General features: G+C 50.5%; 1 protein-coding gene across 4 annotated transcripts in view; it reads right to left on the reverse strand.

Moving 5' to 3' along the window:
- Positions 1–4,373: 4,373 nt before the first annotated feature.
- trmt2b (tRNA methyltransferase 2 homolog B) overlaps positions 4,374–23,943 on the reverse strand; it is a 130,926-nt gene continuing 111,356 nt past the window's right edge. For 3 of the 4 annotated variants that reach the window (XM_072505047.1, XM_072505049.1, XM_072505050.1), the window contains one exon: positions 4,374–5,060. In XM_072505047.1, coding sequence (XP_072361148.1) covers positions 4,934–5,060 — 127 coding nt within the window. In that variant the 3' untranslated portion in view covers positions 4,374–4,933. Of the gene's footprint in view, positions 5,077–23,943 lie in introns of all 4 variants that reach the window. The other variant, XM_072505048.1, reaches the window with a different exon arrangement.

Below are 23,943 nucleotides of genomic sequence, written 5' to 3' on the forward strand. Positions count from 1 at the left end.
CATTCACTTCAATATTCATTCTGCGGCTCATTATCAAATTTCCTGGGGAAAACCCGCAGACCTCTTTGCACCCTGAGGCAACATACAGTTCCATTGGCGAGGTGGTTTACCACCCACACCAGCCAAACCCTCTGCTCAGACTGTGGCATCACTCTGACGCAAACCCAGTGCTCGTGCTGGGTCAAAAGACCAACTACAAGCCCAGGCTATTTGGAAGAGGCTGAGATCTTCTCTTCTGAAGCTTGAATGGAATTAATCAAAGAAATCAAAAACTGCTGGCTTCAATATTCTGATTTGGGAGAAAATATGATTGACTATTATATATATGTTCATGTGCCCTATCCATAGAGCAGGCCTAACCAAAAATCTTGAGTGCCCTGCTCCATGAATGCTGGTCTAGTCCAGCAACTATTTCCCATTGCTATTCCTCTTTCTTCTTCTTCTTCTTCCCCCCCCCCCCCACCCCACCCACCCTCTCCCCTTTAACTTCCTTATTGTAGACACTCTGGCTGCTTTGCGAATAACAGCCATTCACATCCAAAATGAAATTACTGTGGTCAGGCACCACTCAATGTTAAGACTTCATATTGTCCCTGTGAATGTAGGATGAGGGGCCCAAACCCCACATTGATGCTGTCTGCACACTTTCTTGGGGAAGTCCATCACCCTGTGGAGGCCGAGTATCCTGTTGCCTCCTTTACATAGAAAGGGTGGATGAAGAGACGTCTTTTGAAAACGCAGCATCTTACATTGCTTGTACTTGCCCCCACATCAGCTCAGAGTATTTCTAACACCTCTTCAACCGTTGCAGTCCCTGAGGTGTAGGTACAAGCACTCTGTTGTTAGGGAGGCAGTTCCAGGATTTTGCCCCAGCAACCGTGAAGGAACAGCGATATATTTCCAAGTTGGGGTGGTGAGTGGCTTGGAGGGGAACTTCCAGGTGCTGGGGTTTCCAGGTATCTGCTGCTCCTGTCCTTCTAAATGGTAGTGGTCGTGGGTTTGGAAGGTGCTTTTAAGGAACCTTGGTGAGTTACTGCAGTGCACCTTGTAGATGGTACACACGCCTGCCACTGTTCATCAGTGGTGGAGGAACTGAATGTTTGTGTAGGGGGACCAATCAAGTGGGCTGCTTTGTCCTGGATGGTGTCAAGCTTCGAGTGTTTTTGGAGCTGCACTCAGCCAGACAAGTGGAGAGTATTCCATTACACTACCGACTTGTGCCTTGTAGATGATGGACAGGCTTGGGGGGGGGGGGGGGGGGGGGGGGGGCGTCAGGAGGTAAGTTACTCACTGGTACTTAGGATTCCTAGCCTTTGACTTGCTCTGGTATTAATATCTCTAGTCCAGTTCACTTTCTTCTGATCAATGGTAACCCCCAGGATGTAGATTGTGGGGGACTCAGTGATGGTAATGCCATTGAATGTCATGGGGCAATGGTTAGATCCTCTTGTAGGAGATGCTCATTGCCTGGCACTTGTGTGGCACAAATGTAACTTGCCACTTGTCAGCCCAGCCTGGATATTGTCTATGTCTTGCTCCATTTGGACATGGACTATTTATTATCTGAGAATGGTGCTGACCATTGTGTAGTTATCCACAAACATCCCCACTTCCGACATGATGGAAGGCAGGCCATTGATGAAGCAGCTGAAGATGCTTGTGTCTCGGACACTACCCTGAAGAACTCCTGCAGTGATGTCCTGGAGCTGAGATGATTGAATGCCAGCCACCTCAACCTTCCTTTGTGCCAGGTATGGCACCAACCAGTGGGGAGATTTCCCACTAATTCCCATTGACTCCAGTTTTGCTAGAGCTCCTTGATGCCTTCCCTAATTGCCCTTGAGAAGGTGGAGGTGAATCGCTGCAGTCCATTGCAGACCATGCTCCATTTTGCAGACTGTTATGGGTCCGCACCAGAACCAACATCGAACTTTGGAAAGTTGTGAGAAAATGTTACTGCCAAAGGTTCATGCCCAATCCACCTAACCTGCACATCTTTGGACATTGGGATTAAACCGGAGCACCCAGAGGAAACCCACGCAGACACGGGGAGAACGTGCAAACCCCACAGTCACCCAAGGCGGGAATTGAATCCGGATTCCTGGCTTTGTGAGGCAGCAGTGCTAACTACCCAGCCATCATGCTGTCCTTTGCTCTTCCATGAATTCTCACCACTATGGGAAGTGAATCTTTAAATTCCTCTAGAATAATCATTTCCCTAAGAGTTTCATACATTTGGTCTATTCTTAATTTTCTGATCCACCTACCAAAATTATTTTGTTTGATTCTTTTAAGTTCTATAGATGTCTGACCTGGCTCTTTCCTCATATTTCTAAACTTTTGTCTATAGGCTTTTGGCACTAGTTTATATGCACTTAACATGACTTTTCTCACCTGGTCATAATCCCTAGACACCTCCTTTGACAATGATGTAAACAGTTCACTCGCTCTACCTGCTAAGTTTGATTGAACCAACAGGGATACTAAGATTGCATGAGTTGCGGATAGTGATGAAGATTGTCAGAGAATACAATAGGATATAGACAGATTGCAAAATTGGGCAGAGAAATGGCAGATGAAGTTTACCCCAAATGAGAGGTGATGCATTTTGGTAGATCCAATCCAGGTGGGAGCTATAAAATAAATGACAGAACCATCAGGAGCTTAGAGACACGGAGATATGGGCGTGCAGGTCTACAGATCCTTAAAAATGGCAGCACAGGTGGAAATGGTGGTAAAGAAAGCATATGGCATGCTTGCCTTCATAGGACAGGGTTTCAAAAATTATGTTACAATTATATAGAACGTTGGTTAGGCCACATTTGGAATACTCTATCCAATTCTGGTCACCACACTACCAGAAGGGCGTGGAGGCTTTGAAGAGGTTTACAGAAAAGGTTTACCAGGATGTTGCCTGGTATGGAGAGTATTAGCTATGAGGTGAGATTGACTAAACTGGGTTTGTTCTCCCTAGAGAGACGGAGGCTGAGGGGTGACCTGGTAGAAGTTTATAAAATTATATTCGGGGTATAGGTAGGGTGAACAGTGGAGGCTTTTTGCCAGGGTGGAAATGACAATTACAACGGGGCACAAGTTCAAGGTGAGGGGGGAAAAGGTTCAGTGGAGATGTGCAGGGGAAGTTTATTCACACCGAGGGTGGTGGTTGGCTGGAATGCACTGCCAAGTGAGGTGGTTGAGGCAGATATGTTAGCGACCTTTAAGGCTTATCTGATAGGCACATGAGCAGACAGGGTATAGTAGGATACAGGCGGTTGGTCAAGATAGGACACGTGATCGGCGCAGGCTTGGAGGGCTGAAGGGCCTATTCCTGTGCTGTATTGTTCTTTGTTCATTTGTTCAATATCTACATGGCTTTTTGGTCAATTCAATTGTTTAGTTACTTTCTCAAAAGAGATTTTTTAAAAAGGCTTCTGCATCTTTCTTGTCAAACCTTGGCAGTACTTGAACACATTTAAACATATCCCCACTAGAATTTGGAGCGGCAAGGGTTATTCCTTCCTCTTGACTTTTCTCAACTTCTGTCTTTAACTCCAACTTTTCGGTTTATATTTTCTCTCTCTCCTGTTCCCTTTCATCCCTTGCTAATCTTTCCATTTCCACATTTTAATGTCCTTTTGAAAAGCTCTTTCTTTTTGCTGCATTTCTGACCGTTTTATTTGTAATTAAATTTTAGCTCATTCCATTGATTCTTGCCACGGCCCAGGCTGTGTTTCTGGCATCTCTTTAAATGCTGAGTAATTGCTTCAATTATCTCTACCTTCCTCACCCCTGCAGATAAATTTGACCGCAACTTGCCTGCCAATTCCAAACGTTTTGTTTCAACCATCTTTTGTAAACCACCCCAGGTTATTTCTTCCACACCCCAGGAAACTCAGCCTCTGAAAGATTTGTTTTCTGAGTCATTCCCTATAAACTGACAGACAATCAACTGTTGTGTTTGGTCCTTTGTACTTTACGAAGGAATCCACCAAACACTGACTTGTCCAAACCAGAATCTTTTATTGAGTCTCGAGTGGTAAGATAGCAATCTGATACAGAGCACGTTATCATGGAGCCTGTTAACTACTACTCTGGAACTTGCACCTAGCACTGACCATTCACATGTATGTTTTATTACCCTCTCAATCTTCTTCTCAAGATGGCCGGATGAGTCTCCCCTTATATGGGAGTCACAAGACACATGACCTTGGTCTGGAGATCGCATGGGATCGTCTGTACCGCTGGAGATCGTCTGTACCGCTACCTAAAGTCAGTGAGTGTGGGGAGATGCTTTGAGTTGTTGATGTGGTGATCCACCTGCGATATGGCCCGTAGGCATATCACCTACGGAGTGATAACACTGACGAGTGGGCAGCGTTTATAGTAAAATAAACTATAATTTCAACACAGAATTAAACACAATAGCAACAAAGGAATAGCTTACATTTAATAGTTATAACATTTTATTTGTTTTATAAGATAAAACAATTAATCAAACTCATATATATATATAAAAATACCACTAGTGAATAATGTTAACAAGGGTTTTCACCTGCTTATTTTGATACAAAGTCTTTTAGAGAGAGGGTAATTTAAGAGCAAATTGAACCCTGTCTGTCCAGCATAATGTTCCAGAAGCAATTTCCAAAACGGCCCCCTCACATTGCCACCTGCAATCCTAAAGCCCACCACATTCTTGTGTCCTGTTACAAAAAGTGACACTGCCCCTGCAAAAATCAGTGATTCTCTCCCTTTGTAATCACAGCAAAATTACAAAATACTAACTTTAAAATATGAACATTTCTCACATCTGACACAGTAGACTCTGTGTGCAGTGATGTGTGATCAGCAATTTAACTTCAGTAACAATGCTGTGTTGTGGATAGTAATGGTTGCTGCAAACAATCTCCCCACTCAAGGGACGATCGCTGACCTATCTCTCAAATAGCAGCACTAGTTCGCAGTGAGGGGTGTGCGGGAACATGTCCACGGGCACAGCTAGCATTGGAATGAAGGGGTCACCAAACAGCTTCTTCTGCTGATCAGGCAGGCAGCACAGTCTGAAAGAAACAAAAACTGTTGTAACTCAGAGGGCGGGATTTGACTGTGACTATGTTTCTATCGGCTGAATCTTGACGACTGTATCTCTGAAATAGCGTGACTGTTCTGCGTTTGACCACTTCTGCAGACACAAAATATGGAATTATTCAAATAGGCTAGGTTTGTTTGAGGGCAGTTTATGATTTCAATTGATGAACAAATGTGTTTCCCACTGGCACATTTAATAATTTTTCTCACCTTCCCTGCTCCACCGGAGCCGCAGAATCCTTGTACAATCGCAGAGCAGCACAGCACAGAAATAATCCATTCAGCCTCGAGTCTGGGGAGGCTCTTTTGAAGAGCCATTGAGTAGTCACAGCCCCTGCACATTCCCCATAGCCCCACAAATTTCTCTCCAATTTATCTATTATATTTTCCTGGCTAACATCGAATCTGTATTCATTACCCTAATCAGGCAATGCATTTCAAATCCTATCCACAAGTTGCATAAAAACAATTTTGTCTCAATATCATCTCCAATTCTTTTATAATAATAATATTAATCTTTGTTAGTGTCACAAGTAGGCGGAGAGGCTTACATTATTTGCGAATCACTTGAGAGCTGTGCCCTAACGTTACTGACCATTCAACCTCTGGAAACAGATTTTCATTATTTATTCTATCTAATTCCTTCAAGACTTTTTTTACTCAGCTCGCAAATCTCCTTTTAATCTTTTCTGGTCTTGAGAAAACAGAACAACTCAGGCTTTTGAAGTTTATCCAGGTAACTGCAATTCCTCATCCCTGAAATCATTATAGTGATTCCTCCTGCACCCTCTCTTCACATATTTTCTAAAGTATCTGGCCCAGAATTGAATACTCTTAACTGGGGCTGTACTAGTATTTATGTGGGTATATTGAAACCTGCTGGTTTCTTAACTCTTGTGGGTCTATTAATAAAACTCAGGATCCCATCGCTTAATGGACTGCTTTGTTAATCTGTCCCGTCACCTTCATGGATCTGTGCACAACCCCCCACCCCACCTCGCCCTGCCAAAGGTTTCTCTCTTCTTACCGCCACTTTAAAATTGTACCATTTCACATGTACCATCTCGCCTCGTTCTTAACAAGTTGCACCACCTCACACTTCGCTGCATTGAATTCCACCTGCTACCAAGTGTCCACTCAACCAACCAGTCAGTCTATATCCTCTTGAAAACTACTGCTATCTCCCTTACTGCTTACTTCGCTTCCAAATTGTGTCATCTGTCAACTCCAAAACTGAGTTCAAAATCCCCAAATCCAAATCATTAACATATATCAAAACAGCTGTTATCCGAGAACCCTGGGAAACACCACTGCATGCTTCCCCCGTCCTTCACTGTCGCTCTCGGTTCTCTTTTCCCCTTTTGGCTACTTTTACCACGTGAGTTTCAATCTTGCTAACAAGTCTAATATGTGGTACTTGTTCAAATTGAAAATGAAATGAAATGAAAATCGCTTATTGTCACAAGTAGGCTTCAAACCAAGTTACTGTGAAAAGCCCCTAGTCGCCACATTCCGGCGCCTGTTCGGGGAGGCTGGTAAGGGAATTGAACCATGCTGCTGGCCTACCTTGGTCTGCTTTAAAAGCCAGCAATTTAGCCCAGTGTGCTAAACCATTCTTTTGGGACGTCCATATATGCAACATCAACTGCACTACCTGCATTCGTCCTCTCGCAACTCATCAAAAAAATGCAATCAAGTTCATCAAACACAATTTGTCCCTAACAAATTCATGATGGCTTTCCTTTACCGGTCATTTTTTCCCCCCAAATGGCTGATAATTTTAGCCTGGATTATTGTTCCAAAAAGCTTCCCTACCAACATATATTAAACTAACTGGCCTGTAATTGCCAGGTTTATCCCCACTTTCGTTTTTGAACAAGCTTGTTTACATTTGCAAATTTCTGGTCCTCTGGCATCTATTCTATATCGGAGGATTGTGGCCACTACCTCTGCAACTTCTATACTCTCATCTCTCAGGAACCTTGAATACTTGCCATCTGAACCAAGCAACTTGCCCATTTTAAGCGCTGCCAGCCTTTCTAGTGCCTCCTATTCATTCATTTCTATCCCAAGAGTTTGAAGTTCAACATGTGCTGGTTAGTTGCACAAGTGAGCATTTGATAGCCTGAGGTCAGGGGGTTAAAGTTAATCACAGCCAATAGGAGCCTATTTACTCTGTATAAACACTTTAAAACAAAGGCAGCTGGAGGACAATTAAACAAGGACACCAAGCCCCTAATAGTTGCTGCCAAGGCCGAGATCGTCTAAATCAGCACAGCTAGGTTATGGATTCAGAGAATTATTTTATTCTTCAGCTTAGTGTGAGAAAGCCGATTCATTCAGCTGAACAACACTAATACTAACCCAGGATTCTACTCACTCACTCAAATTGGCTGATTATATCCCCCTCATTTCCACTGCATCACATCTGAAGGTGTAGACTTTAACTGGGGTACAGCTCTCCGACAGTGAACTCTCACTGGGGCACAACTCTCCGACAGTGAACTCTCACTGGGGCACAACTCTCCGACAGTGAACTCTCACTGGGGTACAGCTCTCCGACAGTGAACTCTCACTGGGGCACAGCTCTCAGACAGTGAACTCTCACTCGCGCACAGTTCCCCGACAGTGAAATTTCACTGGGGCACAGCTCTTCGACAGTGAACTCTCACTGGCGCACAGCTCTCCGACAGTGAACTCTCACTGGGGCACAGTTCTCCAACAGTGAACTCTCACTGGCGCACAGTTCTCCGAAAGCGAACTCTCACTAGGGCACAGTTCTCCGAAAGCGAACTCTCACTGGCGCACAGTTCACCGACAGTGAACTCTCACTGGGGCACAGTTCTCCAACAGAGAACTCTCACTAGGGGACAGTTCTCCGACAGAGAACTCTTACTGGGGCACAGTTCTCCAACAGTGAACTCTCACTATGGCACAGTTCTCCACCAGTGAACTCTCACTGCGGCACAGTTCTCCGACAGTGAACTCTCAGTGGGGCACAGTTCTCCGACAGTGAACTCTCACTGGAGCACAGTTCTCCGACAGTGAACTCTATCTGCGGCACAGTTCTCCGACAGTGAACTCTCACTGGCGCACAGTTCTCCGACAGTGAACTAACACTGGGGTACAGTTTTCTGACAGAGAACTCTCACTGGGGTACAGGTCTCTGACAGAGAGCTCTTACTGGGGCACAGTTCTCCGACAGAGAACTCTCACTGGGGAACAGTTCTCCGACAGTGAACTCTCACAGGGGCACAGTTCTCCGACAGTGAACTCTCACTGGGCACAGTTCTCCGACAGTGAACTCTCATTGGGGCACAGCTCTCCGACAGTGAACTCTCACTGGCGCACAGTTCTCCGACAGTGAACTATCACTGGGGAACAGTTCTCCGACATTGAACACTAATACTAACCCAGGATTCTACTCACTCACACAAATTGGCTGATTATATCCCTCTCATTTCCTCTGCATCACATCTGAAGGTGTAGACTTAAACTGGGGCACAGCTCTCCGACAGTGAACTCTCACTGGGGCACAGCTCTCCGACAGTGAACTCTCACTGGGGCACAACTCTCCGACAGTGAACTCTCACTTGGGTACAGCTCTCCGACAGTGAACTTTCGCTGGGGTACAGCTCTCCGACAGTGAACTCTCACTGGGGCACAGCTCTCCGACAGTGAACTCTCACTCGCGCACAGTTCCCCGACAGTGAAATTTCACTGGGGCACAGCTCTCCGACAGTGAACTCTCACTGGGGCACAGTTCTGCGACAGTGAACTCTCACTGGGGCACAGTTCTGCGACAGTGAACTCTCACTGGGGCACAGTTCTCCGACAGTGAACTCTCACTGGGGCACAGTTCTCCGACAGTGAACTCTCACTGGGGCACAGTTCTCCGACAGTGAACTCTCACTGGGGCACAGTTCTCCGACAGTGAACTCTCATTGGGGCACAGTTCTCCGACAGTGAACTCTCACTAGGGTACAGTTCTCCGACAGTGAACTCTAACTGGGGCACAGTTATCGGACAGTGAACTCTCACTGGGGCACAGTTCTCGGACACAGAACTCTCACTGGGGCACAGTTCTCGGACAGTGAACTCTCACTGGGGCACAGCTCTCCGATAGTGAACTCTCACTGGGGCAAGTTTTCCGACAGTGAACTCTAACTGGCACACAGTTCTCCGACAGTGAACTCTCTCTGGGGTACAGTTCTCCGACAGTGAACTCTCTTTAGGGTGCAGATCGCCGACAGTGAATTCTCACTGGGGTACAGTTCACCGACAGTGAACTCTCACTGGGGCACATTTCTCCGACAATGAACTCTCACTATGGCACAGTTCTCCGACAGTGAACTCTCACTGCGGCGCAGTTCTCCGACAGTGAACTCTCACTGGGGCACAGTTCTCCGACAGTGAACGCTCACTGGGATACAGTTCTCCGACAGAGAACTCTCACTGGGGCACAGTTCTCCGACAGTGAACGCTCACTGGGATACAGTTCTCCGACAGAGAACTCTCACTGGGGTACAGTTCTCAGACAGAGAACTCTCACTGGCGCACAGTTCTCCGACAGTGAACTATCACTGGGGAACAGTTCACCGACATTGAACACTAATACTAGCCCAGGATTCTACTCACTCACTCAAATTGGCTGATTATATCCCCCTCATTTCCTCTGCATCACATCTGAAGGTGTAGACTTTAACTGGGGCTCAGCTCTCCGACAGTGAACTCTCACTGGGGTACAACTCTCCAACAGTGAACTCTCACTGGGGCACAACTCTCCGACAGTGAACTCTCACTGGGGCACAACTCTCCGACAGTGAACTCTCACACAGTTCCCAGACAGTGAAATGTCACTGGGGCACAGCTCTTCGACAGTGAACTCTCACTGGGGCACAGTTCTCGGACAGTGAACTCTCACTGGGGCACAGTTCTCCGAGCGTGAACTCTCACTGGGGCACAGTTCTCTGACAGTGAACTCTCACTGGGGCACAGTTCTCCGACAGTGAACTCTCACTGGGGCACAGTTCTCCGAGCGTGAACTCTCACTGGGGCACAGTTCTCCGAGCGTGAACTCTCACTGGGGCACAGTTCTCCGAGCGTGAACTCTATCTGGGGCACAGTTCTCCGACAGTGAACTCTCACTGGGCAGTTCTCCGACAGTGAACTCTCACTGGGATACAGTTCTCCGACAGTGAACTCTCACTGGGGCACAGTTCTCCGACAGTGAACTCTCACTATGGCACAGTTCTCCAACAGTGAACTCTCACTGCGGCACAGTTCTCCGACAGTGAACTCTCACTGGGGCACAGCTCTCCGACAGTGAACTATCACTGGCGCACAGTTCTCCGACAGTGAACTCTCACTATGGCACAATTCTCCAACAGTGAAGTCTCACTGGGGCACAGTTCTCAGACAGTGAACTCTCACTATGGCACAATTCTCCAACAGTGAACTCTCACTGGGGCACAGTTCTCCGACAGTGAACTCTCACTGGGGCACAGTTCTCCGACAGTGAACGCTCACTGGGCAGTTCTCCGACAGTGAACTCTCACTGCGGCACAGTTCTCCGACAGTGAACTCTCACTGGGGCACAGCTCTCCGACAGTGAACTATCACTGGCGCACAGTTCTCCGACAGTGAACTCTCACTATGGCACAATTCTCCAACAGTGAAGTCTCACTGGGGCACAGTTCTCAGACAGTGAACTCTCACTATGGCACAATTCTCCAACAGTGAACTCTCACTGGGGCACAGTTCTCCGACAGTGAACTCTCACTGCGGCACAGTTCTCCGACAGTGAACTCTCACTGGGGCACAGTTCTTCGACAGTGAACGCTCACTGGGCAGTTCTCCGACAGTGAACTCTCACTGGGGTACAGGTCTCCGACAGAGAACTCCTCACTGGGGTACAGGTCTCCGACAGAGAACTCTCACTTGGGCACAGTTCTATAACAGAGAACTCTCACTGGGGCACAGTTCTCCGACAGAGAACTCTCACTGGGGCACAGTTCTCCGAAAGTGAACTCTTACTGGGGCACAGTTCTCAGACAGTGAACTCTCACTGGGGCACAGTTCTCAGACAGTGAACTCTCACTGGGGCACAGTTCTCCGACAGTGAACTCTCACTGGGGCACAGTTCTCTGACAGTGAACTCACTCTAGGGTACAGTTCACCGAAAGTGAACTCTATCTGGGGCACAGCTCTCTGACAGTGAACTCTCACTGGGGCACAGCTCTCCGACAGTGAACTCTCACTGGGGCACAGTTCTCCGACAGTGAACTCTCACTGGGGCACAGTTCTCCGACAGTGAACTCTCACTGGGGTACAGTTCTCCGACAGTGAACTCTCACTGGGGCACAGTTCGCCGACAGTGAAATTGCACTGGGGCACAGCTTCCGACAGTGAACTCTCACTGGCGCACAGTTCTCCGACAGTGAACTATCACTGGGGAACAGTTCTCCGACATTGAACTCTCACTGGGGCACAGTTCTCCGACAGTGAACTCTCAGTGGGGCACAGTTCTCCGACAGTGAGCTCTCTTTAGGGTGCAGAGGATTCTACTCACTCACTCAAATTGGCTGATTATATCCCCCTCATTACCTCTGCATCACATCTCAAGGTGTAGATTTTAACTGGGGCACAGCTCTCCGACAGTGAACTCTCACTGGGGCACAGCTCTCCGACAGTGAACTCTCACTGGGGCACAACTCTCCAACAGTGAACTCTCACTGGGGCACAACTCTCCGACAGTGAACTCTCACTGGGGCACAACTCTCCGACAGTGAACTCTCACACAGTTCCCAGACAGTGAAATGTCACTGGGGCGCAGCTCTTCGACAGTGAACTCTCACTGGGGCACAGTTCTCTGACAGTGAACTCTCACTGGGGCACAGTTCTCCGACAGTGAACTCTCACTGGGGCACAGTTCTCCGAGCGTGAACTCTCACTGGGGCACAGTTCTCCGAGCGTGAACTCTCACTGGGGCACAGTTCTCCGAGCGTGAACTCTATCTGGGGCACAGTTCTTCGAGCGTGAACTCTCACTGGGGCACAGTTCTCCGACAGTGAACTCTCACTGGGATACAGTTCTCCGACAGTGAACTATCACTGGGGTACAGTTCTCCGACAGTGAACTCTCTAAATGGCACAGTTCTCCAACAGTGAACTCTCACTGCGGCACAGTTCTCCGACAGTGAACTCTCACTATGGCACAATTCTCCAACGGTGAACTCTCACTGCGGCACAACTCTCCGACAGTGAACTCTCACTGGGGCACAACTCTCCGACAGTGAACTCTCACACAGTTCCCAGACAGTGAAATGTCACTGGGGCGCAGCTCTTCGACAGTGAACTCTCACTGGGGCACAGTTCTCTGACAGTGAACTCTCACTGGGGCACAGTTCTCCGACAGTGAACTCTCACTGGGGCACAGTTCTCCGAGCGTGAACTCTCACTGGGGCACAGTTCTCCGAGCGTGAACTCTCACTGGGGCACAGTTCTCCGAGCGTGAACTCTCACTGGGGCACAGTTCTCCGACAGTGAACTCTCACTGGGATACAGTTCTCCGACAGTGAACTATCACTGGGGTACAGTTCTCCGACAGTGAACTCTCACTATGGCACAGTTCTCCAACAGTGAACTCTCACTGGGGCACAGCTCTCCGACAGTGAACGCTCACTGGGCAGTTCTCCGACAGTGAACTATCACTGGGGTACAGTTCTCCGACAGAGAACTCCTCACTGGGGTACAGGTCTCCGACAGAGAACTCTCACTTGGGCACAGTTCTCTGACAGAGAACTCTCACTGGGGCACAGTTCTCGGACAGTGAAATCTCACTGGGGCACAGTTCTCGGACAGAGAACTCTCACTGGGGCACAGTTCTCCGACAGAGAACTCTCACTGGGGCACAGTTCTCCGACAGTGAACTCTCAGTGGGGCACAGTTCTCCGAAAGTGAACTCTTACTGGGGCACAGTTCTCAGACAGTGAACTCTCACTGGGGCACAGTTCTCAGACAGTGAACTCTCACTGGGGCACAGTTGTCCGACAGTGAACTCTCACTGGGGCACAGTTCTCTGACAGTGAACTCACTCTCGGGTACAGTTCACCGAAAGTGAACTCTATCTGGGGCACAGCTCTCTGACAGTGAACTCTCACTGGGGCACAGCTCTCCGACAGTGAACTCTCACTGGGGCACAGTTCTCCGACAGTGAACGCTCACTGGGGCACAGTTCTCCGACAGTGAACTCTCACTGGGGTACAGTTCTCCGACAGTGAACTCTCACTGGGGCACAGTTCGCCGACAGTGAAATTTCACTGGGGCACAGCTTCCGACAGTGAACTCTCACTGGCGCACAGTTCTCCGACAGTGAACTATCACTGGGGAACAGTTCTCCGACATTGAACTCTCACTGGGGCACAGTTCTCCGACAGTGAACTCTCACTGGGGCACAGTTCTCCGACAGTGAACTCTCACTGGGGCACAGTTCTCCGAGCGTGAACTCTCACTGGGGCACAGTTCTCCGAGCGTGAACTCTCACTGGGGCACAGTTCTCCGAGCGTGAACTCTATCTGGGGCACAGTTCTCCGAGCGTGAACTCTCACTGGGGCACAGTTCTCCGACAGTGAACTCTCACTGGGATACAGTTCTCCGACAGTGAACTATCACTGGGGTACAGTTCTCCGACAGTGAACTCTCACTATGGCACAGTTCTCCAACAGTGAACTCTCACTGCGGCACAGTTCTCCGACAGTGAACTCTCACTATGGCACAATTCTCCAACAGTGAACTCTCACTGCGGCACAACTCTCCGACAGTGAACTCTCACTGGGGCACAACTCTCCGACAGTGAACTCTCACACAGTTCCCAGACAGTGAAATGTCACTGGAGCGCAGCTCTTCGACAGTGAACTCTCACTGGGGCACAGTTCTCTGACAGTGAACTCTCACTGGGGCACAGTTCTCCGACAGTGAACTCTCACTGGGGCACAGTTCTCCGACAGTGAACTCTCACTGGGGCACAGTTCTCCGAGCGTGAACTCTCACTGGGGCACAGTTCTCCGAGCGTGAACTCTCACTGGGGCACAGTTCTCCGAGCGTGAACTCTATCTGGGGCACAGTTCTCCGAGCGTGAACTCTCACTGGGGCACAGTTCTCCGACAGTGAACTCTCACTGGGATACAGTTCTCCGACAGTGAACTATCACTGGGGTACAGTTCTCCGACAGTGAACTCTCACTATGGCACAGTTCTCCAACAGTGAACTCTCACTGGGGCACAGTTCTCTGACAGTGAACTATCACTGGGGCACAGTTCTCCGAGCGTGAACTCTCACTGGGGCACAGTTCTCCGAGCGTGAACTCTATCTGGGGCACAGTTCTCCGAGCGTGAACTCTCACTGTGGCACAGTTCTCAGACAGTGAACTCTCACTGGGATACAGTTCTCCAACAGTGAACTCTCACTGGGCAGTTCTCCGACAGTGAACTATCACTGGGGTACAGTTCTCCGACAGAGAACTCCTCACTGGGGTACAGGTCTCCGACAGAGAACTCTCACTTGGGCACAGTTCTCTGACAGAGAACTCTCACTGGGGCACAGTTCTCCGACAGAGAACTCTCACTGGGGCACAGTTCTCGGACAGTGAACTCTCACTGGGGCACAGTTCTCGGACAGTGAACTCTCACTGGCGCACAGTTCTCCGACAGTGAACTCTCTCTAGGGTACAGTACTCCGACAGTGAACTCTCACTGGGGCACAGTTCTCCGACAGTGAACACTCACTGGGGCACAGTTCTCCGAAAGCGAACTCTCACTGGCGCACAGTTCTCCGACAGTGAACTCTCACTGGGGCACAGTTCTCCGACAGTGAACTCTCACTAGGGCACAGTTCTCCGAAAGCGAACTCTCACTGGCGCACAGTTCTCCGACAGTGAACTCTAACTGGGGCACAGTTCTCGGACAGTGAACTCTAACTGGGGCACAGTTCTCGGACAGTGAACTCTCACTGGGACACAGTTCTCGGACAGTGAACTCTCACTGGGGCACAGTTCTCGGACAGTGAACTCTCACTGGGGCACAGTTCTCAGACAGTGAACTCTCACTGGGGTACAGTTCTCTGACAGTGAACTCCACTGGGGCAAGTTCTCCGACAGTGAACTCTCACTGGGGCACAGTTCTCGGACAGTGAACTCTCACTGGGGCACAGTTCTCGGACAGTGAACTCTCACTGGGGCACAGTTCTCGGACAGTGAACTCTCACTGGGGCACAGTTCTCAGACAGTGAACTCTCACTGGGGTACAGTTCTCTGACAGTGAACTCCACTGGGGCAAGTTCTCCGACAGTGAACTCTCACTGCGGCACAGTTCTCCGACAGTGAACGCTCACTGGGCAGTTCTCCGACAGAGAACTCTCACTGGGATACAGTTCTCCGACAGAGAACTATCACTGGGGTACAGGTCTCCGACAGAGAACTCTCACTGGGGCACAGTTCTCCGACAGTGAACTCTCAGTGGGGCACAGTTCTCCGAAAGTGAACTCTCACTGGGGCACAGTTCTCCGACAGTGAACTCTCACGGGGGCACAGTTCTCTGACAGTTAACTCACTGTAGGGTACAGTTCACCGAAAGTGAACTCTCACTGGGGCACAGTTCTCCGACAGTGAACTCTCACTGGGGTACAGTTCTCCGACAGTGAACTCTCACTGGGGCACAGTTCGCCGACAGTGAAATTTCACTGGGGCACAGCTTCCGACAGTGAACTCTCACTGGCGCACAGTTCTCCGACAGTGAACTATCACTGGGGAACAGTTCTCCGACATTGAACTGTCACTGGGGCACAGTTCTCCGACAGTGAACTCTCAGTGGGGCACAGTTCTCCGACAGTGAGCTCTCTTCAGGGTGCAGAGGATTCTACTCACTCACTCAAATTGGCTGATTATATCCCCCTCATTACCTCTGCATCACATCTCAAGGTGTAGACTTTAACTGGGGCACAGCTCTCCGACAGTGAACTCTCACTGGGGCACAGCTCTCCGACAGTGAACTCTCACTGGGGCACAACTCTCCGACAGTGAACTCTCACTCGCGCACAGTTCCCAGACAGTGAAATGTCACTGGGGCACAGCTCTCCGACAGTGAACTCTCACTGGGGCACAGTTCTCCGACAGTGAACTCTCACGAGGGAACAGTTCTCAGAGAGTGAACTCTACTGGTGCACAGTTCTCCGACAGTGAACTATCACTGGGGAACAGTTCTCCGACATTGAAGACTAATACTAACCCAGGATTCTACTCACTCACTCAAATTGGCTGATTATTTCCCCCTCATTACCTCTGCATCACATCTGAAGGTGTAGACTTTAACTGGGGTACAGCTCTCCGACAGTGAACTCTCACTGGGGTACAGCTCTCCGACAGTGAACTCTCAGTGGGGCACTGCTCTCCGACAGTGAACTCTCACTCGCGCACAGTTCCCCGACAGTGAAATTTCACTGCGGCACAGCTCTTCGACAGTGAACTCTCACTGGCGCACAGTTCTCCGACAGTGAACTCTCACTGGGGCACAGTTCTCAGACAGTGCACACTCACTGGGGCACAGTTCTCCGAAAGCGAACTCTCACTGGCGCACAGTTCTCCGACAGTGAACTCTCACTAGGGTGCAGTTCTCCGACAGTGAACTCTAACTGGGGCACAGTTCTCGGACAGTGAACTCTCACTGGGGCACAGTTCTCGGACAGTGAACTCTCACTGGGACACAGTTCTCGGACAGTGAACTCGCACTGGGATACAGTTCTCGGACAGTGAACTCTCACTGGGACACAGTTCTCGGACAGTGAACTCTCACTGGGACACAGTTCTCGGACAGTGAACTCTCACTAGGGTGCAGTTCTCCGACAGTGAACTCTAACTGGGACACAGTTCTCGGACAGTGAACTCTCACTGGGACACAGTTCTCGGACAGTGAACTCTCACTGGGGCACAGTTCTCGGACAGTGAACTCTCACTGGGGCACAGTTCTCGGACAGTGAACTCTCACTGGGGCACAGCTCTCCGATAGTGAACTCTCACTGGGGTACAGTTCTCAGACAGTGAACTCTCACTGGGGTACAGTTCTCTGACAGTGAACTCCACTGGGGCAAGTTCTCCGACAGTGAACGCTCACTGGGCAGTTCTCCGACTGAACTCTCACTGGGATACAGTTTTCCGACAGAGAACTATCACTGGGGTACAGTACTCCGACAGAGAACTCTCACTGGGGTACAGGTCTCCGACAGAGAACTCTCACTGGGGCACAGTTCTCCGACAGTGAACTATCACTGGGGCACAGTTCTCCGACAGTGAATTCTATCTGGGGCACAGCTCTCCGACAGTGAACTCTCACTGGGGCACAGTTCTCCGACAGTGAACTCTCACTGGGGCACAGTTCTCCGACAGGAACTCTCACTGGGGCACAGTTCTCCGACAGTGAACTCTCACTGGGGCACAGTTCTCCGACAGTGAACTCTCACTGGGGCACAGTTCTCCGACATTGAACACTAATACAAACCCAGGATTCTACTCACTCACTCAAATTGGCTGATTATATCCCCTTCATTTCCTCTGCATCACATCTGAAGGTGTAGACTTTAACTGGGGCACAGCTCTCCGACAGTGAACTCTCAATCGGGCACAGGTCTCCGACAGTGAACTCTCACTGGGGCACAACTCTCCGACAGTGAACTCTCACTGGGGCACAGCTATCCGACAGTGAACTCTCACTGGGGCACAACTCTCCGACAGTGAACTCTCACTCGCGCACAGTTCCCAGACAGTGAAATGTCACTGGGGCACAGCTCTGCGACAGTGAACTCTCACTGGGGCACAGTTCTCCGACAGTGAACTCTCACTGGGGCACAGTTCTCCGAGCGTGAACTCTCACTGGGGCACAGTTCTCCGACAGTGAACTCTCACTGGGGCACAGTTCTCCGACAGTGAACTCTAACTGGGGCACAGTTCTCCGACAGTTAACTCTAACTGGGGCACAGTTCTCCGACAGTGAACTCTCACTGGGGCACAGTTCTCCGACAGTGAACTCTCACTGGGGCACAGTTCTCCGACAGTGAACTCTCACTGGGGCACAGTTCTCCGACAGTGAACTCTCACTGGGGCACAGTTCTCCGACAGTGAACTCTCACTGGGGCACAGTTCTGTGACAGTGAACTCTCACTGGGGCACAGTTCATCGACAGTGAACTCTCACTAGGGCACAGTTCTCAGACAGTGAACTCTCACAAGGGCACAGCTCTCCGATAGTGAACTCTCACTGCGATACAGTTCTCCGACAGTGAACTCTCACTGGGGTACAGTTCTCTGACAGTGAACTCCACTGGGGCAAGTTCTCTGACAGTGAACTCTCACTGGGGCACAGTTCTCCGACAGTGAACTCTCACTGGGGCACAGTTCTCCGACAGTGAACTCTCACTGGGGCACTGTTCTCCTACAGTGAACTCTCACTGGGGCACAGTTCTCCGACAGTGAACTCTCACTGGGGCACAGTTCTCCGACAGTGAACTCTCACTGGGGCACAGTTCTCCGACAGTGAACTCTCAGTGGGGCACAGTTCTCAGACAGTGAGCTCTCTTTAGGGTGCAGATCTCCGACAGTGTATTCTCACTGGGGTACAGTTCACCGACAGTGAACTCTCACTGGGGCACATTTCTCCGACAGTGAACTCTCACTGGGGCACAGTTCTCCGACAATGAACTCTAACTGGCGGACAGTTCTCCGACAGTGAACTCTCACTGGGGCACAGTTCTCCGACAGTGAACTCTCACTGGGGCACAGTTCTCAGACAGTGAACTCTCACTGGGGCACAGTTCTCAGACAGTGAACTCTCACTGGGGCACAGTTCTCCGACAGTGAACTCTCACTGGGGCACAGTTCTCCGACAGTGAGCTCTCACTGGGGCACAGTTCGCCGACAGTGAAATTTCACTGGGGCACAGCTTCCGACAGTGAACTCTCACTGGCGCACAGTTCCCCGACAGTGAACTATCACTGGGGAACAGTTCTCCGACATTGAACTCTCACTGGGGCACAGTTCTCCGACAGTGAACTCTCAGTGGGGCACAGTTCTCCGACAGTGAGCTCTCTTTAGGGTGCAGAGGATTCTACTCACTCACTCAAATTGGCTGATTATATCCCCCTCATTACCTCTGCATCACATCTCAAGGTGTAGATTTTAACTCGGGCACAGCTCTCCGACAGTGAACTCTCACTGGGGCACAGCTCTCCGACAGTGAACTCTCACTGGGGCACAACTCTCCGACAGTGAACTCTCACTCGCGCACAGTTCCCAGACAGTGAAATGTCACTGGGGCACAGCTCTCCTACAGTGAACTCTCACTGGGGCACAGTTCTCCGACAGTGAACTCTCACGGGGGAACAGTTCTCCGAGAGTGAACTCTACTGGTGCACAGTTCTCCGACAGTGAACTATCACTGGGGAACAGTTCTCCGACATTGAACACTAATACTAACCCAGGATTCTACTCACTCACTCAAATTGGCTGATTATTTCCCCCTCATTTCCTCTGCATCACATCAGAAGGTGTAGACTTTAACTGGGGTACAGCTCTCCGACAGTGAACTCTCACTGGGGCACTGCTCTCCGACAGTGAACTCTCACTCGCGCACAGTTCCCCGACAGTGAAATTTCACTGCGGCACAGCTCTTCGACAGTGAACTCTCACTGGCGCACAGTTCTCCGACAGTGAACTCTCACTGGGGCACAGTTCTCAGACAGTGAACACTCACTGGGGCACAGTTCTCCGAAAGCGAACTCTCACTGGCGCACAGTTCTCCGACAGTGAACTCTCACTCGGGTGCAGTTCTCCGACAGTGAACTCTAACTGGGGCACAGTTCTCGGACAGCGAACTCTTACTGGGACACAGTTCTCGGACAGTGAACTCTCACTGGGGCACAGGTCTCGGACAGTGAACTCTCACTGGGGCACAGTTCTCAGACAGTGAACTCTCACTGGGGCACAGGTCTCCGATAGTGAACTCTCACTGGGGCACAGTTCTCTGACAGTGAACTCACTCTAGGGTACAGTTCTCCGACAGTGAACTCTCACTGGGGCACAGTTCTCGGACAGTGAACTCTCACTGGGGCACAGGTCTCGGACAGTGAACTCTCACTGGGGCACAGTTCTCAGACAGTGAACTCTCACTGGGGCACAGGTCTCCGATAGTGAACTCTCACTGGGGCACAGTTCTCGGACAGTGAACTCTCACTGGGGTACAGTTCTCAGACAGTGAACTCTCACTGGGGCAAGTTCTCCGACAGTGAACTCTCACTGGGGCACAGCTCTCCAACAGTGAACGCTCACTGGGCAGTTCTCCGACAGTGAACTCTTACTGGGATACAGTTCTCCGACAGAGAACTATCACTGGGGTACAGTACTCCGACAGAGAACTCTCACTGGGGTACAGGACTCCGACAGAGAACTCTCACTGGGGCACAGTTCTCCGAAAGTGAACTCTCACTGGGGCACAGTTCTCCGACAGTGAACTCTCAGTGGGGCACAGTTCTCCGAAAGTGAACTCTCACTGGGGCACAGTTCTCAGACAGTGAACTCTCACTGGGGCACAGTTCTCCGACAGTGAACTCTCACTGGGGCACAGTTCTCTGACAGTGAACTCACTCTAGGGTACAGTTCACCGAAAGTGAACTCTATCTGGGGCACAGCTCTCTGTCAGTGAACTCTCACTGGGGCACAGCTCTCCGACAGTGACCTCTCACTGGGGCACAGTTCTCCGACAGTGAACTCTCACTGGGGCACAGTTCTCCGACAGTGAACTCTCACTGGGGCACAGTTCTCCGACAGTGAACTCTCACTGGGGCACAGTTCGCCGACAGTGAAATTTCACTGGGGCACAGCTTCCGACAGTGAACTCTCACTGGCGCACAGTTCTCCGACAGTGAACTATCACTGGGGAACAGTTCTCCGACATTGAACTCTCACTGGGGCACAGTTCTCCGACAGTGAACTCTCAGTGGGGCACAGTTCTCCGACAGTGAGCTCTCTTCAGGGTGCAGAGGATTCTACTCACTCACTCAAATTGGCTGATTATATCCCCCTCATTACCTCTGCATCACATCTCAAGGTGTAGACTTTAACTGGGGCACAGCTCTCCGACAGTGAACTCTCACTGGGGCACAGCTCTCCGACAGTGAACTCTCACTGGGGCACAACTCTCCGACAGTGAACTCTCACTCGCGCACAGTTCCCAGACAGTGAAATGTCACTGGGGCACAGCTCTCCGACAGTGAACTCTCACTGGGGCACAGTTCTCCGACAGTGAACTCTCACGAGAGAACAGTTCTCCGAGAGTGAACTCTACTGGTGCACAGTTGTCCGACAGTGAACTATCACTGGGGAACAGTTCTCCGACATTGAAGACTAATACTAACCCAGGATTCTACTCACTCACTCAAATTGGCTGAATATTTCCCCCTCATTACCTCTGCATCACATCTGAAGGTGTAGACTTTAACTGGGGTACAGCTCTCCGACAGTGAACTCTCACTGGGGTACAGCTCTCCGACAGTGAACTCTCACTGGGGCACTGCTCTCCGACAGTGAACTCTCACTCGCGCACAGTTCCCCGACAGTGAAATTTCACTGCGGCACAGCTCTTCGACAGTGAACTCTCACTGGCGCACAGTTCTCCGACAGTGAACTCTCACTGGGGCACAGTTCTCAGACAGTGAACACTCACTGGGGCACAGTTCTCCGAAAGCAAACTCTCACTGGCGCACAGTTCTCCGACAGTGAACTCTCACTAGGGTGCAGTTCTCCGACAGTGAACTCTAACTGGGGCACAGTTCTCGGACAGTGAACTCTCACTGGGGCACAGTTCTCGGACAGTGAACTCTCACTGGGACACAGTTCTCGGACAGTGAACTCGCACTGGGACACAGTTCTCGGACAGTGAACTCTCACTGGGACACAGCTCTCGGACAGTGAACTCTCACTGGGGCACAGTTCTCGGACAGTGAACTCTCACTGGGGCACAGTTCTCGGACAGTGAACTCTCACTGGGGCACAGTTCTCGGACAGTGAACTCTCACTGGGGCACAGTTCTCGGACAGTGAACTCTCACTGGGTCACAGTTCTCGGACAGTGAACTCTCACTGGGGCACAGCTCTCGGACAGTGAACTCTCACTGGGGCACAGTTCTCGGACAGTGAACTCTCACTGGGGCACAGTTCTCGGACAGTGAACTCTCACTGGGACACAGTTCTCGGACAGTGAACTCGCACTGGGACACAGTTCTCGGACAGTGAACTCTCACTGGGACACAGTTCTCGGACAGTGAACTCTCACTGGGACACAGTTCTCGGACAGTGAACTCGCACTGGGACACAGTTCTCGGACAGTGAACTCTCACTGGGACACAGTTCTCGGACAGTGAACTCTCACTGGGGCACAGTTCTCGGACAGTGAACTCTCACTGGGGCACAGTTCTCGGACAGTGAACTCTCACTGGGGCACAGTTCTCGGACAGTGAACTCTCACTAGGGTGCAGTTCTCCGACAGTGAACTCTAACTGGGGCACAGTTCTCGGACAGTGAACTCTCACTGGGGCACAGTTCTCGGACAGTGAACTCTCACTGGGACACAGTTCTCGGACAGTGAACTCGCACTGGGACACAGTTCTCGGACAGTGAACTCTCACTGGGACACAGTTCTCGGACAGTGAACTCTCACTGGGGCACAGTTCTCGGACAGTGAACTCTCACTGGGGCACAGTTCTCGGACAGTGAACTCTCACTGGGGCACAGTTCTCGGACAGTGAACTCTCACTGGGGCACAGTTCTCGGACAGTGAACTCTCACTGGGGCACAGTTCTCGGACAGTGAACTCTCACTGGGGCACAGCTCTCCGATAGTGAACTCTCACTGGGGTACAGTTCTCAGACAGTGAACTCTCACTGGGGTACAGTTCTCTGACAGTGAACTCCACTGGGGCAAGTTCTCCGACAGTGAACTCTCACTGGGGCACAGTTCTCCGATAGTGAACTCTCACTGGGGTACAGTTCTCAGACAGTGAACTCTCACTGGGGTACAGTTCTCTGACAGTGAACTCCACTGGGTCAAGTTCTCCGACAGTGAACGCTCACTGGGCAGTTCTCCGACTGAACTCTCACTGGGATACAGTTCTCCGACAGAGAACTATCACTGGGGTACAGTACTCCGACAGAGAACTCTCACTGGGGTACAGGTCTCCGACAGAGAACTCTCACTGGGGCACAGTTCTCCGACAGTGAACTATCACTGGGGCACAGTTCTCCGACAGTGAACTCTCAGTGGGGTACAGTTCTCCGAAAGTGAACTCTATCTGGAGCACACTCTCAGACAGTGAACTCTCACTGGGGCACAGTTCTCCGACAGTGAATTCTTCTTGGGGCACAGCTCTCCGACAGTGAACTCTCACTGGGGCACAGTTCTCCGACAGTGAACTCTCACTGGGGCACAGCTGTCCGACAGTGAACTCTCACTGGGGCACAGTTCTCCGACAGTGAACTCTCACTGGGGCACAGTTCTCAGACAGTGAACTCTCACTGGGGCACAGTTCCCCGACAGTGAAATTTCACTGGGGCACAGCTCTCCGACAGTGAACTATCACTGGCGCACAGTTCTCCGACATTGAACACTAATACAAACCCAGGATTCTACTCACTCACTCAAATTGGCTGATTATATCCCCTTCATTTCCTCTGCATCACATCTGAAGGTGTAGACTTTAACTGGGGCACAGCTCTCCGACAGTGAACTCTCAATCGGGCACAGCTCTCCGACAGTGAACTCTC

Source organism: Scyliorhinus torazame, chromosome 5 (genome assembly GCF_047496885.1).
Source record: "Scyliorhinus torazame isolate Kashiwa2021f chromosome 5, sScyTor2.1, whole genome shotgun sequence".
NCBI classification, from domain to species: domain Eukaryota; kingdom Metazoa; phylum Chordata; class Chondrichthyes; order Carcharhiniformes; family Scyliorhinidae; genus Scyliorhinus; species Scyliorhinus torazame.